This window comes from Triturus cristatus, chromosome 9 (genome assembly GCF_964204655.1).
Source record: "Triturus cristatus chromosome 9, aTriCri1.1, whole genome shotgun sequence".
Classification (NCBI taxonomy): domain Eukaryota; kingdom Metazoa; phylum Chordata; class Amphibia; order Caudata; family Salamandridae; genus Triturus; species Triturus cristatus.
Genome location: NC_140592.1, coordinates 1,232,602,057 through 1,232,620,323, shown reverse-complemented (window position 1 = coordinate 1,232,620,323; position 18,267 = coordinate 1,232,602,057). Strand labels below are relative to the sequence as shown.

The window sequence follows — 18,267 nt, the reverse complement described above, 5'->3', positions numbered from 1 at the left end:
GGCAGCTGCCCAACACGTCCTCACATTGAGAGTTCGAAATATCGTCCGAAGCCAACGGCACCTCAGTGGTTTTAGAGCTTTGCAGATGCAGATCACATGTATTAAGGACTTTTCTATTTGTTCCCACCATCTGCATCACGTGGTACCTTCACCATCCTTGCAACCATACCAACAGCACCTTAGGGGAATAAGGCCAAAGTGCAATTCTCTTCGGTGTATGCTTTGCATGGTTTGGGAGGGGCAGATTCAGATATTCGGGTAGGGTACCTGGAGTGTAGAGAGTCACAGCCCAGTTGACGTGGAATTTGGCTCTCAGGTCCCTCAGGTCCTGATCCCATGAAGCTCGGGGTGTCTTTGAACAAGACCGGTCCTGGGAACATTTAGGTTTTTCCCTCTTAAATGGGAAAAAATAACCTCAGATAAGTGGGTGCTAGCTACCATCATGGCATTCTCAGAATTGAGTGCGAGCAGTTACCACGTCACCACCCACCATGCAAATTTAACACCAACCACGATCACTTACCTCGCCTATGAGAGGATGTCTCATCATTATTGTGCAATGTCAGCATAAACAAGCGCCTTTTTCAGAGAGGCAAGATGTGTTCTACTCCATCTATTTTCTAATTTAAAAAAGGATAGAACACTTTGACAGATTTTGGCCCTCAGGCGGCTCAACAGGTATGCTCCAATTCTATATTGAAAGAGGACGACATTCTAAGATGTCATACTGTTAGCGTAAGAGGGCTTCTTCATGCGCCCCTTGACCTCCAGGATGCATAAATCCACATACTAATGCATGGTGGACACCGGCAGGACCTCCAATGGTACGTGGCAACCATTATTAGTTCATTCTGCTCCCTATCACGATCTAGCCTGCTCTCGAGGTGTCCAGAAATGTCTGTGCTTGGAGGCCTTCAAGCCTGAAATGTGAATCCACAGCTCTTGTACTTTCTGGTAAAGAGGAAGACTTTTCATCATTGTCGGGCTCTGATCAAGCAACCCAAACGTCTGCTCTACAGTCGAAACTAAAATTTCATCGGCAACTACAAAAGGTAAAAAATATTTTAGGAGAAACTACAAATTTTACAGTGGCAAGAGACACACAAGCCATGACAACCACCGACAGTGAGGAAGGTCATTTAACTGCCAGCCGGGATGGCCTTCTGCATGCCACTGTTTCCCATGAGGCCGCTTTAGGAGTGGACCTCGCTGGAATGGTCAGAAATGGCTGGGTCTTGGCAGATCTAGAACTGGTACCGACCAGGATTCTGCACAAGCTATAGCATAGGAACAAGCACAGTCATATGGCAGGCTGAACCTTTGAAGTTTTTTGGCTGCCGGGGACCATTGCAATACATGCATTTCACATAGAGTTGAGAAGCTCACGTGAACGAGCCTCCTGCTTCTGTACGTAAAACATCATCAAGACACTGTATGTGTGAATCAAGATCTCCGACAATACGATGATGAGGATGTATTACTTGCAGAAGCAGAGAGGGACAGTCTCCCTTCGCCTGCCAAAAATAGCATGGGAGACACTTGTCTGGATGCTATGAAAATGAATGAATCTCCTACCCGAACATATTCCAGGAATAGAGAATGACCTGGCAGACAAAAATAAGTTGATATCGCTAGGAGACATATGAGAGGAAGATACACTCCAACTCCACACATGTGCTTCACGGAAAGGGGCACACTTGGGATACGTCTGCCAAAAAACACAAAATATCAAAACCTCACCTTCAGGTACTCTTAGCCCAGTCTCCGGGAATGTTCTATGGCCAGAGTGGCTAGTTGTGCAGGCTACCCTTTCTTTCATATGTGGAGTGATAAATATGACACGTGCGAATGGGAATGATTTTCCATAGTTTTCTTATTTCATGGAAGTATCAGTGCATTGAAGCAGGAAACTTGCTTTGGCAACTGGCAGGAAGAGTGTTACACTGCAACCCTCACTCGTTCAGTTTAGTGGTTTGACTCCTGAAGTCATAGAGTTTGGACACCTAAAGCTGCTTCCGGAATGTATGACAACACTGAAAATGTCATGATACTGAGATGCTGCAAGCTAAGACCTTGAATGTCTCACAGAATTGATACACTTCATGTCTCAATCAAAACTGTTTGTCTGTATTTATTATTGATGACAAATTCTGGGTCATCTGCACGTCAATATGAGGCGAGAGCATGATGCAGCTCACTCTGTTCGTGTGCCTGCGGCATCAAACCCATGAACACACAGTGTAGTGATTAGAGTTCGCCCAAAACGAAAACAACGCAGTCCATTACCATACACTTCTATTCTTAATTCAGTATAAGAACACAGCAAAGACACGTCTGAAAATGGGAATCAATCACCTTTCTTTATCTCGAGTGATTACTTTATGTTTCATAAAACATTTCAACACAAGACTGAATTACACTGAGCGATGTGTAAACACAGCTATTCTTATCACCAATAAATATTAAACAATTAAATGCATTAAAATAACAAGCCCATACCCTAGATACAGCATGTCTCGAAGAGACAGCGCAAGTGCTGCCTAGGCGAGACCTAAAATACATAAGGCACTTTGTTGTGTGTGTGTTCCCACCTCTCCTCTGGAAAAAAGCCGCCTGTGCTAAGTAGTATATTTTCTAAGATAATAAGGACCCTGTGGATTGTATTGTTATCAGTTTTGATAAATGATCTAGAAAAAAAATGGCCTGGGTCATGGAGGACAATTTAAATGGGCAGGCCACCATCAATGGGTACAACATGCCCAATACAGAAGCATAGTTTCAGGGCTCTAACGTAATTCACTGCTGATTCTAGTCAATGGGAACCGATGCACAGGTCCTCCTTGTTGAAATGTTGATGTGTTTCGACTCATGGGCACTGGATTCTAAGGTCATCATCAGGGTGAGGGCCCTGCTATACCTAAATGGTTGCAGAGCAAATGCTGGTGTCCAGTGGGATGAGATTATGTCCCAGTTGTTAACCTATAAGTATTCGTGAGGAAGCATGTCCAGTTCATGGAGCGTCATGGCACTGGAAGGGTGCAGGTACCATGTCGGCTCAGTGGGAACGACCCCTTTTCTTAAGGTGTATGGTATCGGGAGACTATGCCCTAGAAGATCTCGTGCATATGGCAGGAGTTTAGGGAGCGCTGTATAGTGTGCCTGCACACCAGCTGGGAGTTTGTTTTCCTGCATTAAACGGATGATGTACATCAATTACTTCCCAAAGTCATACCTCTTGGCTTTGTCTGTACATGTTTTAAAGCTTGCGATCCAATAGTGAATTTGTTGATCCCAAAATTAGTAAAGCTGTGAGCTTTGGCGCGTGACGCTCTTCTACTTAAGATCGTCCTATTATGAATTCAGTGATGTGACACTGTACAGAATAGCATTTTTTCTTCACACGCTCACTTATCCTACGCAGGCGCTATGTCATCACAGCTGTTTCTGTCGCCCCAGAGCACTTGAAATAAAAGTATACTAAAAACGACATAATTAACTTTTTATATCTTCCTCCGACTGTCTAAATGTAAAATGTACTTATACAGTTGCAAAAATAATGCATTAGATCAGTTTAAATACGTTAAACAACATCATGCAGACAGCCTGAGCAGGGTCCAAGGGTCTGCAACATTGCAGAAGGCCTATGATTAGATGATACAGCTAGTCTGTGGCATTAGAAGCCATCTGCCAGTAGTCAGCTATGTTACAGAGGGTCTGTCATATAGATGGTCTGTTGGTGGGGAAAGTCTGCAGGCACAGAATGATGCTCACATTTCAGCGGTCGTTATTGTTTGCGAAGAGTGGAGATTCCACAGAGGGTCTGTGGAGTTCAAGGAGAATCCACCGTTACAAGGGATCTGTGGAAGCACTTTAATGTCGAAGAGGAGTTGTGACATCAGAGGGAGTGTGGTGCTACAGATGGCCTGTGGATTTAGAGAGGTTGAGCAGTCATAGGGCATCTGTGATGTCACGCCCCTGGAGTTACAGATGGTATGTGATATCATAAAGTGTAGTCGGTGACGTTAGAAAAGACGTATGGAGTCAAAGACAGTGGTGTCAAAGAGAGGCGTCTGCAACGTTTCAGACGATCTGTGGAATTGCACAAAGCATGTGGTGTCTTAGAGGGTCTGTGATATTACAGACAGTATGTGTTACTACAACAGATGTGCATCGTCCCCATAGGGAATGTGATCTTACACATGGTCTGTGGAATTACCCATGGCTGATGTGTGATGTCCAACAGCAGCTCCAGCTCGGGGCACATACCTGCCGTGCTCACCATAATGAAAAGTGCACAAACGCACATATTAAAAGAAATATCAAGAATTACACACACATAACAAAGAGAAATATCAAGAGATACACACAACAAAGAGAAATATCAAGAGATACACACAACAAAGAGAAATATCAAGAGATACACACAACAAAGAGAAATATCAAGAGATACACACAACAAAGAGAAATATCAAGAGATACACACAACAAAGAGAAATATCAAGAGATACACACAACAAAGAGAAATATCAAGAGATACACACAACAAAGAGAAATATCAAGAAATACACATAGCAAAGAGAAATAGCAAGAGATATATACACACATAACAGGAGAAATACCAAGAGATGTACACAACAATAGAAATAGCAAGAGATAATACACATACATAGCAAAGAGAAATATCAAGAGATACACAATGCAAAAAGAAATATCAAGAGATACACACACACATAACAAGAGAAATAGCAAGAGATAATACACACACATAGCAAAGAGAAATTTCAATAAATACACATAAAGAGAAATATCAAGATGATACACATAACAAAGAGAAATAGCAAGAGATATATACACACATAACAAGAGAAATACCAAGAGATGTACACAACAATATAAATATCAAGAGATAATACACCTACATAGCAAAGAGAAATATCAAGAGATACACACAAGAGAAATATCAAGAGATACACACACAAGAGAAATATCAAGAGATACACACACACATAACAAGAGAAATAGCAAGAGATAATACACACACATAGCAAAGAGAAATTTCAAGAAATACACATAAAGAGAAATATCAAGATGATACACATAACAAAGAGAAATAGCAAGAGATATATACACACATAACAAGAGAAATACCAAGAGATGTACACAACAATATAAATATCAAGATGTAATACACATACATAGCAAAGAGAAATATCAAGAGATACACAATGCAAAAAGAAATATCAAGAGATACACACACAAGAGAAATATCAAGAGATACACATAACAAAGAGAAATATCAAGAGATATACACACACATAACAAGAGAAATAGCAAGAGATAATACACACACATAGCAAAGAGAAATTTCAAGAAATACACATAAAGAGAAATATCAAGATGATACACATAACAAAGAGACATACCAAAAGATGCACACAACAATAGAAATATCAAGAGATAATACACATACATAGCAAAGAGAAATATCAAGAGATACACACACAACAAGAGAAATATCAAGAGATACACACACACAAGACAACAAATAAAGAGATAATACACAAACATAACAAGATAAATATCAAGTAATACACACGCATAATAAAGAGAAATAAAGGACCTACCTGACGAAGTAGCATATCTTCAGGCAGCGGGAGGGCAGCTTCTTCTCCGACGCCTCCTCGTATGTGCGGTGTCTGTTAAGGAAAGGGAAGGTAAAGCCATGGCGCACAGGGATGATGTCAGCTGTCTAGCCACACTGGTGATGGGAAGCTACCCGACGTCAATCTCACCTCAGTTGATGCAGCTAGATGGACTACACGTGAAGCCTAGAACCATACATCCTCCTTATATGCGAAGAGCCTACTTGTCTGTTTGTACACCATATGCTGTCGAAGTACTTCAATTACACTGTGAGAGAGATGGGTAGAAGGACACAAAAGAATGGATAAAGGAATGTGCCTGGTGTGGTTTTACATTTAAAAGACCAAGCAGTGGACGTGGGGCTCAAAAACTGCAAACCAGCCTACAGAACAGGTTAGGGTTCAGGAATATGGCTATCTGTGTTAAGAAGATGAACTTCTTTAAAGTTTTAAGTGTATGAGTATTTCTTTATTTTTCTACCTGACTAAAGCATGGACCAAGCCCCTTAATAAATTGCCTGTACACGAGAATCATAACAATATGTATTTGACACAAGCAAGAAAACTACCATTGACAAAGCCAATAGGTCCAACCAAGGTAAGCTGGGAAATGGTTAATATTTTTGTATAAAAGAGTATAGTAAGCATATGCCATGAAAAGGACAAAAACAAGGGAAACATGCACCCTAAACGTGTCAGACGTATACTTGTAATAAACATTTTAAGTGACAAAAATGCAGCACTCTCCTATAATATTAAGAGTATCTGTGTTTCCTGGCATGCAAGTGTACTTAGAAAAAGTGAAGGAACCCCTTTTAGTTTTTATGAACGTGTTAGGAAAATATGATTCTTAGTGGTGTGAAGAAAAAGTACCATTGCCTTTAAATTAATGAAACCAGAAAATATAGTTTCAACACACTGAGTCGGTTAAACAAAAGGATAAAGAATAGAAAGAAAAAAACATTAGCCAAGTATTGGCCCACCAGCTCTGGCACTGGAATGTACTTTTTAGATTTTTAGATGGATGTTTAACCCCTTCAGCGCGGCGCGGATTACCGCGCTGTGCTGAAAGGTTCTTGCGCCGGCGGGTCGTGACTGAGCGGTTCCGTCATGTGCACAGCGCGACCGACGCGCATGACGTAACCGCTCCGTCACAAGCATCGAAAGGGTTAAGTTTATTCAAGCAAACTAAAGTTGATCACAATTCAAGGCACTGCACTGGCACTGATACGCTCATGGTTACGTTCAGACACTGTATATTCACCTTTACAGGTCACGATCTTCAAGTCCTGAGTGATTTCACTCACCTAATGTTCCATTTGTACTTTTGTGTTCTTTTTCAGATTGACCTTTAAGGTATTACCTTTGTACCAGTCCAATTGACCATAATAGGCATATTTGGCAACATTCATACATTAATTCTACACATAATATTCCTTATGTATAGACGGTATTAGACTGTCGCATGTGAGTAGGGTAGGGATCTGTGTATCCGTCCTGAAGAAGAAGCTTGAGGCTTCGAAACATGTTGACACACGCAGGAGGTTGTGTACATTAATACATCAAACCTCCACCTCACTGTTTTTAACAATACCAGCATGGAGGTATATTAAAATTCTTTTTACTCCTCATTTGCCAGGTATTTTTTGATAACTCACTCACCATCCACTCCTGACCCTACTGCTCACAACCCTCTCACACTACACAGTGATTACATCAGTGCTCCCGCGTATTCGCTGGTTAGTAGCACACCGCATTCCGTAGAGGGACACGAAGACCCCTATGATGAAGCATGACACCAAGGGCCCTTTTGGTGTGTGAGGGGTATTTAAAGAACACAATGTGCTTCCCACCATTGTAGGAAACACATCCATCCCTAGACCTTTTTTCCGTTCTTTGTCTCTCTTGTGTGGGTGGATTCTACTTGTTTATAAATTGTAGTTGGGGAGATCGAATCCACTCCCTGTGTCCGCGTGGACGAGTTCCCTCTTCACTCCCTCTTTTGTTATTTATGATCACCTTTTACTTCATGCCTGAGACTATTCTCTGTCTCAGTCTGGCCCTGATCACTATACACAAAGGCTGTGTCTGGAGAACAGCGAGGAAAGGACACTTGAAAGAAAAAACTACCACGCACTATTTCAGATACAGATAGTGGATCCACATCTCCGGTCTGCCTTTGGTGAGTAAAAGTGGGACCCCAGTACCCTACTTGCTGTTCCAGCTTCAAGTTCTCTACAGTCAAGGAAGAGAATGTCCACAGGGTCAGAGGGCTGCTGTGCACCCCGGGCTGGTGTCTGCTTGAGATCACGTAGGTGAGGTAAAATCACCTGAAGTCTGGATCTCTTACTCAAAGAGCTATATACCTGTCCTGACGTGCCTAGAAGCTTGCATGCCTGCTAAGAGAAGGACCAGGTTCATTAGACAAGCATGGCGGCCTAATAATGGAGTCTGGCTGTCGCCATCTTAAATACTCAACAGATATGAATAGTAGCAAGGTGGAGAAAACACAAAGGGAGTCTAATGCTGGACCACAAGATGTTCATTTGATTTCCAGGAAGACCCGATTAAAGGGTAGGCAGTTGGCCAAACAAAAATTTGATTGTAGGCAATATAAATCCTTCCTGCCAGCAGAAAATGCGCTGGCAATACAAAATACACAGTCCGCATTGCATTACCATTCTCTTCGTGTACAAAGAGGTGAAGGGAAAGAATGTGGGGGATGAGGTCAGCAGGACACTGATCTTCAACCATGCTTTTGAGAACCTAGGCAGCATGCCGCCCGGTGGATCTTCTTCCCCAACCAGCTACATCCCACCCAGGACTCTCCGGCGAGCCACACTGCTTCAGATTACATGACAAACTGCAAGAGGAAGAAATACAGGGCAGGCAGATCCTAGAAGACGAAGGCCCAAACTCGGAACCCAAACTTGAGGGCGGAGACCAACTACCTGTACTTCAGAAAACTCCTAGAAACCAAACTAATCGCAATAGCCTTTGTCTAATCCACAGCATGGATGGTGCAGAGGGAGGACTATCTGATAAGAGCCAAGCTCAAACGACGATTCGACCCCTACTCTACAAGCTTGAGCTATTAATTCAGTACAGCAGGGCTCCGACATTGCCGTGAAGAGAGGCACAGTCCTAAATAAAACTCACAAATAAATATAAGATAAATATAAGCAGGTGAAAAAGACAACAATGTGTATGGTGTCAAAGCGAACGACAGAAGACCCAAGCCAAGTAGGTCCAGATGGGTGTTGTAGGTGACGTCACTGTGCATAGACACGAACACTGTCATTGCTAGGTAAAAAACACGTCTATGCGGGCAGCACATCAACTATGTAGAGGAAGAGAAGTAAAACACTAGCTTTAAGCCACAGAAGAATACAGTTCTCCAATAAACCAACAAACAATAACAAATCAACAATATGCCGTTTGGGCGCAAACAGCGAACTAACTCATGGCTTCTTCGCAATGAGTCCCACAGACGGACCAAAAGTACAGACACACCTGTTGGTTGAGTACTGGGGTTATTCAAAGCTTGCCCAACTCCACAGAGCTGGCTAACAACTCAGTGGTTCTGCTAGCCATATAGATTTAAAATGTGTCCGTTCCGCTGGGCATCTTCTAGATGCACCATTTTAGGGGGCGTGTTCTAGAAGAGGGAGTTTAGGCACTCCAGAAGGATCATCTTGAAAATACAGTGTCAGTGCCTCATTGAGCATTTCTGAAAAGAGGCATTTCAAGTGCTTTGTGGCAGCGTCTTCACAGTATGATGTTTGAGGTAGGCAACGTCAACATAAATGTTGCTCCTCCGGTAGGAATCTACAAGCCGTGGGGCTTCAGGGGGTAATCTTGGGATGCATGTTTCAACAAGGCATATTTATTAAAAGGTGGTTCAGGTGATCCCCTCAAAGTTGTGGAAGATTCAAAATAAGGGGGCTTCTTCAGGTGGGCATCACAAAGAGGGGAGCGTCAGGTGAGCGTCTTTAGGATGCTTTGCACTAGGTGTCGCTTTGAAGACAGACGGAGTGATCGAAATGTCCATATAGAAGAGGCGATGATTTGGCTGGCCCCTTCCAGTTGTGCTGCTTCACATGATAATCCTTAAAACGTGGTGGTTTACATAAATATCTACGAGATAGGATTCTGCGTGCGGTTGCCTGCTAGATATTGTGGGTCAGGAAAGCACCTTCAAGATATCGTGCATAATATGGGATATGGGAATCTACAAGCTGTGGTGCTTCAAGTGGACATCTTTAACGTGTGGTATTTCTTTTGCCCCCCTTCAAGATGATTTGCATCACAGGAGCATCTACAAGGTGACTGGTACAGGTATCTTTAAGATGTGCTGCTGCTGGTGGGCATAATTAAGATGCAGTGCGTCAGAGCGCAGCTACATGATCTGGTGGTAGAGGAGCATCCTCAAAATGCCAATCGCTGGTGGTTATCTGTGAGATGCGTTGCATTAGTCTGATAGGATCTTGAGGATACAGTGCAGCAAATGAGCATCTACATGATCTGGCTGTACAGAGGAGCATCCTCAAGATGCCATGCCTCTGGTGGTCATCTACAAGATGCAGAGCATTAGTCAGATAGGATCATGAAGATACAGTGCATCAGATGAGCATCTACATGATCTGGCTGTACAGAGGAGCATCCTCAAGATGCCATGCCTCTGGTGTTCCTCTACAAGATGCAGAGCATTAGTCAGAAAGGATCATGAAGATACAGTGCATCTGATGAGCATCTACATGATCTGGTGGTAGAGGAGCATCCTCAAGATGGGATACCTCTGGTGGTCCTCTACAAGATGCAGTGCATTAGTCAGACAGGATCTTGAGGATACAGTGCAGCAGATGAGCATCTACATGATCTGGGGGTAGAGGAGCATCCTCAAGATGCCAAGCGCTGGTGGTTATCTGTGAGATGCGTTGCATTAGTCAGATAGGATCATGAAGATACAGTACATCAGATGAGCAGCTACATGATCTGGTGTTAGAGGATCTTCCTCAAGATGCGAAGCGCTGGTGGTTATCTGTGAGATGCAGAGCATTAGTCAGATAGGATCATGAAGATACAGTGCATCAGCTGAGCATCTACATGATCTGGTGGTAGAGGAGCATCCTCAAGATGCGAAGCGCTGGTGGTTATCTGTGAGATGCGTTGCATTAGTCTGATAGGATCTTGAGGATACAGCGCAGCAGATGAGCGTCTACATGATCTGGTGGTAGAGGAGCATCCTCAAGATGCCATATCTCTGGTGGTCCTCTACAAGATGCAGTGCATTAGGTAGACAGGCATCTTGAAGATACAGTGCAGCAGACGAGCGTCTACATGATCTGGTGGTACAGAGGAGCAAATGGTGGTCATCTGCAAGATGCAGAGCATTAGTCAGATAGGATCTTGTAGATACAGTGCATCAGATGAGCATCTACATGATCTGGTGGTAGAGGAGCATCCTCAAGATGCGAAGCGCTGGTGGTTATCTGTGAGATGCGTTGCATTAGTCAGATAGAATCTTGTAGATACAGTGCATCAGATGAGCATCTACATGATCTGGTGGTAGAGGAGCATCCTCAAGATATAATGCTCTCGTGGTCCTCTACAAGATGCAGTGCATCAATCAGATAGAAGATGCAGTAATTTGGGTGGGTACCACCAAGAAGTAGTGGACTTTCTGGGTGGACATCTTTGAAGATACACAGCAGCAGAAGCGCAGTATGAAGGCGCAGTGCTTCTGGTGGGCATGCTAAAGATCTGGTACTTCAGTTGGGCATCTTCACGAAGCAGTGCACCAAGTGGGCATCTGGAAGATGCGGTGCCTCAGGTGGCTCTCTTCAAGAGGCAGTGCTTCTGGGGGGCATCCTTAATATGCATTCTATTAGAAGGGCATCTACACAAGATGGTGGTGCTGGCAGGCAAACCCAAGATGTGATGTTCCGGGGTGGGCACCTGCATCACGCTGTGCATCAGATGGGCATTGTCAAGATACGGTGCATCTTCAAGATGTGGACCATCAAGAGGACATATTTAAGATGCTGAGAGGTCCTAACGCATCCCACGGAGGCCTTCCTGGACGTCCAGTGAATGAGCTCTGCTGCGGCAGAGACCCATCGTCCTTCAGAAACTAAGAGCTGGTCCTGGTCCAACGTTGAAAGATGATGGCTATGAAATGAATTATCTTATGCACACAACCAGCACAGGCATACACGTTTACTATTGGTGCGCACTAAACACGCACTACATGTATGGTTTAAACATATACTTTTATAAATGTTTATAAATGTTTATGGACACACATAAATGAGTTAAACACATGGTTTTTTTTCTCTTCAAAACACAAACACGTTATAGACACACATTTAAGTACTTTATAAATATATACGTATTGTTATACATGCATTCACACACGTCTGCACCGGTTTCCATAGCTCAGTTCTATATAAAGCCTGTTTTTGCTCCCAGCCCGTCAATAATAATGCCCTGCGCTTGTTTACCACAGCGAGATGCGCGTGGCTCTGATCGGGGCGCGTCGCGAGCCCTCACGCGCTGCGATGCTCTTGTACCGAAGAGGAGGACCCTTGAACAGCACAGCCGCCTCTTTCAACCCGTTCCCCCGAGAGCTGTTTTGTTTGCTATGTACTGCACAGCTATACGTGGGAACAGACCACTTGTCACGTGATGTTCCTCCAATACAGATGCAGACGCTTTCAAAGTGATGAAAAACTCCAGATGTGGCAGAGTTTCTTTTTTTTAAAATTTCATTAAGATTTTTATTGAGATTTTTGTCATATACAAAATAAAAAACAAAACAGAAACACACTGTGGCAGAGTTTGAACCCTCCCTTAGCAGAGGTAGTAATTTCCCCCACAGTGTGCCCCTGAAACTCTTAGTCAAATTTTCAAGCTTTTTAAAGAGGTATTTCAGCAGCGACCTAAGAGAAAACTCAGATGTTTATTGTTTATCCTATTGTCTATTTGGGACCAGCACAGCCGGTCTGTCGTGTGCCCCAGTGCACCCTCGGCTGCTGTTTGAAATACAGCAGTAATCAGGCCCCTGAAGCCGCTAGGCCCCGGTGCCACTGCACCTGCTGCATCAATGGAAGCCACGCCCCTGCTTAGAACCTCCAAGCGGGTGAAGCCTCCTCAACACTTGTTCCAGGATTTACTGAATGTTCCAGATCTAAATTAGCGGTCTCATACATTTTATACACATTTCCGTGGAACTCAAATGTTTTTACCCCTTGTTTATGCATTGTTGTCTTATTGTAATTTCATTAAACATTTGGTATTCTGAAACAACCAAAACTCTTCCGCCCTGAGCCTTGCTCACTGCGCTTAAGAAAAGGGCTAAACACCTTCTCTTCACCCAGTCATACCCGTTTAATATTCTTTTCTGGCGTGTGTACCAACTCTCGTGCCAAGAAGCTGCGGCGGTAAAGCGCTGTATGAACGTGAAACAAACTCGCAGATCCCACCACAGAAACAACCATTTTTTACCATCCCGTTCTCCTAAAAAAAAAAGGGGGGGGGCGAGGGGGGGTATCAGAGCAAGAAAACCTGCAAAACTACCAACTAATCCGTTTTTTGGTTTGTAAAACTTCTCTTAAGAGGAGCGGCAACTGACCACGTGACCCCAGGTGCAGTGATAAGGCTCCAGGCCTTCGTCGAGGCAGTGAAACGCAATAAAGCGACTTATTGGATGCACACGTTTGTTATGGGGTATCCTAAAAACATGGCGTGGATCCGGCCTTTTTGATCCCACGCTATGTGACTTTGCCTTAAAGAGACCAAGACGCAGAGAGGAGGGGCGGAGACTGTAGGAAACAGACAGATTAATGAAAGTGTAAGGAGCATCGCCTTGTTCCAGCCCTAAACACTAGCCGAGGCCTCCGCCCCGCAGGGATGGGACAGCTGAACGCGGCCTTGGCGCATGCGTCTTTCTGCAAAGGATATAGCGAGCTGATGCGGAGCATGAGGTCCGTGGACGGGAGGAGGAAGCGGTGCATGGTGACGGTGATCTGCAGCAGCGGCCCGCTCCGGCACAGGTTCCCCTCCGAGTCTGAAAGACAAGAGGCATGGTTACTTCATCCAAGTGGCTCCACCTTTCACCTCCGCACTCGCATCTTCTCATGGCAAAAGTAACAGCAACCAATTATAGCAAGCACTGAAAACTGAATGACCTCTCGGCTCGTCATCAATGCATGGCATTACCACATAACTCCTTTTATCGACCCCAAAATGAAACCAAGCACTGACAAAGTGAACAGGTCTTGCTTTTTAAACCTGTTGGCTTTACCAATGGTTTTTAACCATGCTGCACAGCATCCACTATGCTCTGCAGCAAAACAACGGGGCTTATTTACAAGGTCCTGGCACCGCCGGTGCATCACTTTTAATATGGGAAAAATTGACATACTGGCAGCTCAAAGGGCTTGTAAATGAGGCCTAAAATCCTTTAACAGCCACCCATGTAATTCCGTAGGCACGCGCACCGCGCATGTTCACTCCTACAGAATGATGCGGGCGCTTGATTTGTCTTTTTATTGAACAATTCGAGTTGGATGTTATGTTAGAAATGTGTAGAGCGCCTGGTTACTGCAATTCGGAGTGACCTCACACTTGCAACCAAAAACGAAATAAAAAGTGCAGAACTTTTTTTTTGTTTTAAAGCGGGCGGGCAGGGGAGGCGGAAGCAACCCAGGGGAGGTTGGGGGAACGGCATAGAAACATGGAGGATGGTGGGAGGATGCAAAAGAAAACGGGGTGGATGGAAGGTTATGCCGATGCAACACAGGTGGGGACGCAAAAAACAACGGGAGCAGGGAGGTACATTATGAAGAAACAACAATGGGGAGCAGTGGCATTACGAAACTTGAGGGGGCCCCCTTGCAAAGTACACGGAGGAGGCCCCACTCCCTGTCCCACCACCTAACACTTCTGCTGATGGGGCCCCCTGCACCGCGGGGGCTGCAGGGCCTTATGTCACGTCACTGGTGGGGAGGGCAGGCGAGAGAGCAATATGGAGGTTGGAAGAAAGCAACACAGAGCACGTGGATGGGGGAAGCACATGGGTGAGCACAAGAGGGAGGGGCAGCGAGAAGCAGTCGGGGCAACAGAAAGCAGATACGGAGAGGGGGGAGACATACACCAGCGAGAAGGCTTAAAAAATACTTATCCTAATCACACAAAATAAAAAAAGTAATGCGTAAAAGCAGTGATGCCAAGCAGGCAATGAGACTGTAAAGAGGCAATGCTCTATGGGAGGGACAAATACAAGAATCCCAAGCTGGGGCACAAATAAGAAGCAGCCAAATAAGAGTGACAAGGAAAGTCAACCAATGTTAAGCAATGGCAGGGATCCAAGCCCCCTCATGTTCTTGGTAAGCCACAACCTGCCTCCCAACAGACAGCAAAGTTTTGTTTAATAGGTTCAACCTAATAAAAGGCTTTGCCTGACCTGCCATGATGGGAAGCTGAGAATTGTAAGTTACTCACAGAGGTCAACTTACTCACATATGTCAATTGTGGCCATATTCCACCAATGTACTCCCTAATTGTCATTTTTAGATCTAGTCCTAGCAAGACCTTTTGATTGTACTACATTTATCTGTGTAATATACTTATTTATAAGGAGTTCAAGCCAGCACACCTTATCCATTGGTCTGTTATGGTGTTATTCAAATTGTTCTACCACCCATCACAGCATATACCATGTGGCAACCATCCAGCCCACTTCAGCCATTGGCTACCTTCACAGGGGTGACGGCATTCTGTCCTTGTGCTTTTTGAGACCCAAAAATAGTTTTGCTTTTGGACTTTTGTTTTGTTTGGTGAGAGTCTGGCAGCTTCCCTAACAATAAAGGTTTGCAAAACCATGACAAATGAAAGCAAGCATTGACAAGACCAAAAGGCTGGCAGCCAACACAGACCTATTGTCTTTGCCAATCCTTGTTGCGCTAGTGTTTGAAGTGTTCATTCCATTTGGGGCTGCCATTTTGAGGCAAGCCATTAAAATCTAATAGGGTAACCCAAGGTAAGCCACAGGACCTGTGCAACGTATGGTACATACAACAGTGTGGTCCTACTGGCAATTGCTTCAAAGGAAAAATACGATATTAATTCACGTTTCAGAATAGTGCGAGAGAGAGAGAGAGAGACAGAAAAGAACACACGTAAGATTTTTGGGAAAAGTTCAATTCAAATTATATTTTCAAAAGCGTTCTAATAATGCATACATTTTAATAAGACATTCGTATCAAGGTTGTCCCAAAGAATGTGAAGAAAAGTGTTCAGAAAAGTGCTCATGTGCAAAGTAATAAGGAAATAATAAAAATCGCTGTCCCAGAATATATTTTAAATGATACAACAGTGGCTCAAGTAACTCGGATTTAGCCGATGTATAATGCCTGTCTGTAATAGCAAATCCTCTGCTCAAAGGCAATGATCGATAGTTCAGAAGTGGTTGTAGCTCAATCCTAACACCCTGTTCACAATGATCTATATATTCAATCCAGGCTTGGTGATCAATGTCGACGTTTCGACCTGACTGTTGCATGAGTTAAATCAGCCCTTGCAGGCGGGTCTTCATCAGGAGGATAGGGATGAAATATTAGGGCAACTTATAGTTAAATAACGGCCCAAGGTTCCTAACCCAAAAGATATCTGATATAGTCCAATTGATCTCTCATCAGTCAATCAGTCAGTGTGAATCTGCTGAGTGAATATCTGGAACACCATCAATTTAAAAAGATAACATAGCCGAAGTAATCAGGCCTCATCTCTTACAGCTCAGAGACTTGTAGCTGCGCACCGCAAAAATGACTGAATCATAACAGTTTCTCTTTGGCACCGACTTGCAATCTGCCAGAGAGATCACTGCTCGTCTTCTTTTAGCCCTTTGGGTGTTGAGAGCTGCTTGTCTGGGGCTAAGAATAACGTTTGGCACTTTATTAAATGGTGTACTCATTTAAGGGGTACTCCCTTTCAGGCACAGGAAGACTCGCCTCGTGCCATTTAGAACCGCCATTTTGAGGCAAGCAGCACGCTAGTTGTTTGGCTTGGGGGATGTTCTCGGCCTACTCAAAACGAGCCAAAGCGTGGATGCGCTGCTGGCGTACCAAAGGGGTGCCTAAGGCAAGCCTGTCTGCACCCCGACTGCGCTCAGCGCCAGCCTCACTGCCCGTTCTCAGTTCCATCAGAGGCAACGGCTAGCTTACTCCTCAGCGGAGCTCCTTTCATTGCGCACTGGCACTCTATGCCACAGCCTGGGCTTTAACTTTGAAAACGTCCTATCCGCAGTATGCATCATTAGTTCTACATCCTTACCAAGTAAGAGCAGGTCTAAGGATACCACCTATGGTCATAAGGTTGCTACACATGGGCCAGGAAAGTAATTAGAAATATGGGCTGCTTTAATTAATATGTGATCCCTGCATAAAAATACCTTGCAAATTAGTGAACGCCTAAAAGATAATCAACTTGATGTGAATGAATGAATGAAAAGGGATTTATAGAGTGTAAACAAATGCCCAAAGGCGTCAAGGCGCTAATAACAGTTAGTCCTGGAGGAGGGAGTACAGCAGGAAAGGGTATTCAGTGACTGGGAACCCTCGTTACAGGGTGAAGAGCCATGTTTTTAAAGCCTTTCAGAAAGGGGTATAGGCCTTGAGGCTAGGGATGAATCGGGGAAGAGAATTCCATCGCTTGGCCGCTGCCACCAAGAAAGCTCTGCCTCCCCATCTGGCCTTTCTAAATTTGGGGACAGTCACGCGGATATGGCTTGAAGACCAGAGCTGTCTGGAGGAGAGTACCATTGAAACATGGTTTCTAGATCTCCAGGCCCCATGTTGTACAATGCCTTGTGAACAACGCATAGAGCTTTGAAGACAATACGTTAGTTCACAGGTAGCCAGTGGAGCTTAGATATCCCTGCTGAGACCGATTGATATTTAGGAATATCAAGAATCAGTCTGGCTGCAGCATTTTGCACCAGTTGTAACTTGGCCACATCAGTCTTGCTAATATCCAAATAAAGCGCATTGCAATAGTCCAACCTGGAGGAGATCAACGCAAGAGCCACTTGCTTTGCGTGCTGAGAGGGGGATATAGGGGCTGAGAGAGGGATATCGGGAAACAACTTCCTGAGAGTTCTGATAATCCAACAGCAGGTTGAGATAGTCTGTTAGAAATGGGGGTCTCTAGTTGGCAGTGGTTCACACCCCGCCCAAGGAGGGATCCTTAATCTAGTCAGAGTAAGGGAGTTACACACCCAAGATAACCCCTGCTCATCAACTTGGTAGCTTGGCACGAGCAGTAGGGCTGATCTCAGAAGCAATGTGCAGAGCATTTGCACAAACACTCACAGTAAGACAGTGAAACACTACAAATGGACACAACACCAGTTTAGAAAAATAACCAATATTTATCTGAATAAAACAAGACCAAAACGACAAAAATTCGACATACGCAAGCAAAGATATCACTTTTAAAAGGTTCAAAATAGTTCAGTCCATCGGAAACTATGGATGAGCCACTTTTATCACATATCGATGCGTCAAAATCAAAGACGAAAACTGACGCTGGGGAGGTGAGGTGCCAGATGCATCAGTTCCTTACT

At 44.2% G+C, this 18,267-nt stretch overlaps 1 protein-coding gene across 8 annotated transcripts in view; it reads right to left on the bottom strand.

The window, feature by feature from the left end:
- The window catches only part of RASGRP1 (RAS guanyl releasing protein 1), a 326,343-nt gene that overhangs the window by 75,708 nt on the left and 232,368 nt on the right, over nucleotides 1-18,267 (bottom strand). For 7 of the 8 annotated variants that reach the window (XR_014968959.1, XR_014968958.1, XR_014968960.1 and 4 more), the window contains exons 3-4: nucleotides 13,605-13,710; nucleotides 5,625-5,687 (exon numbers count right to left, since the gene is read on the bottom strand). Coding sequence is in view for 3 of the 8 variants with exons in the window: in XM_085627323.1 (XP_085483449.1) it covers nucleotides 5,625-5,687; nucleotides 13,605-13,710 (169 nt within the window). In the remaining 5 variants the exon portion in view is untranslated. Of the gene's footprint in view, nucleotides 1-5,624; nucleotides 5,697-5,792; nucleotides 5,864-13,604; nucleotides 13,711-18,267 lie in introns of those variants that run through there. The other variant, XM_085627324.1, reaches the window with a different exon arrangement.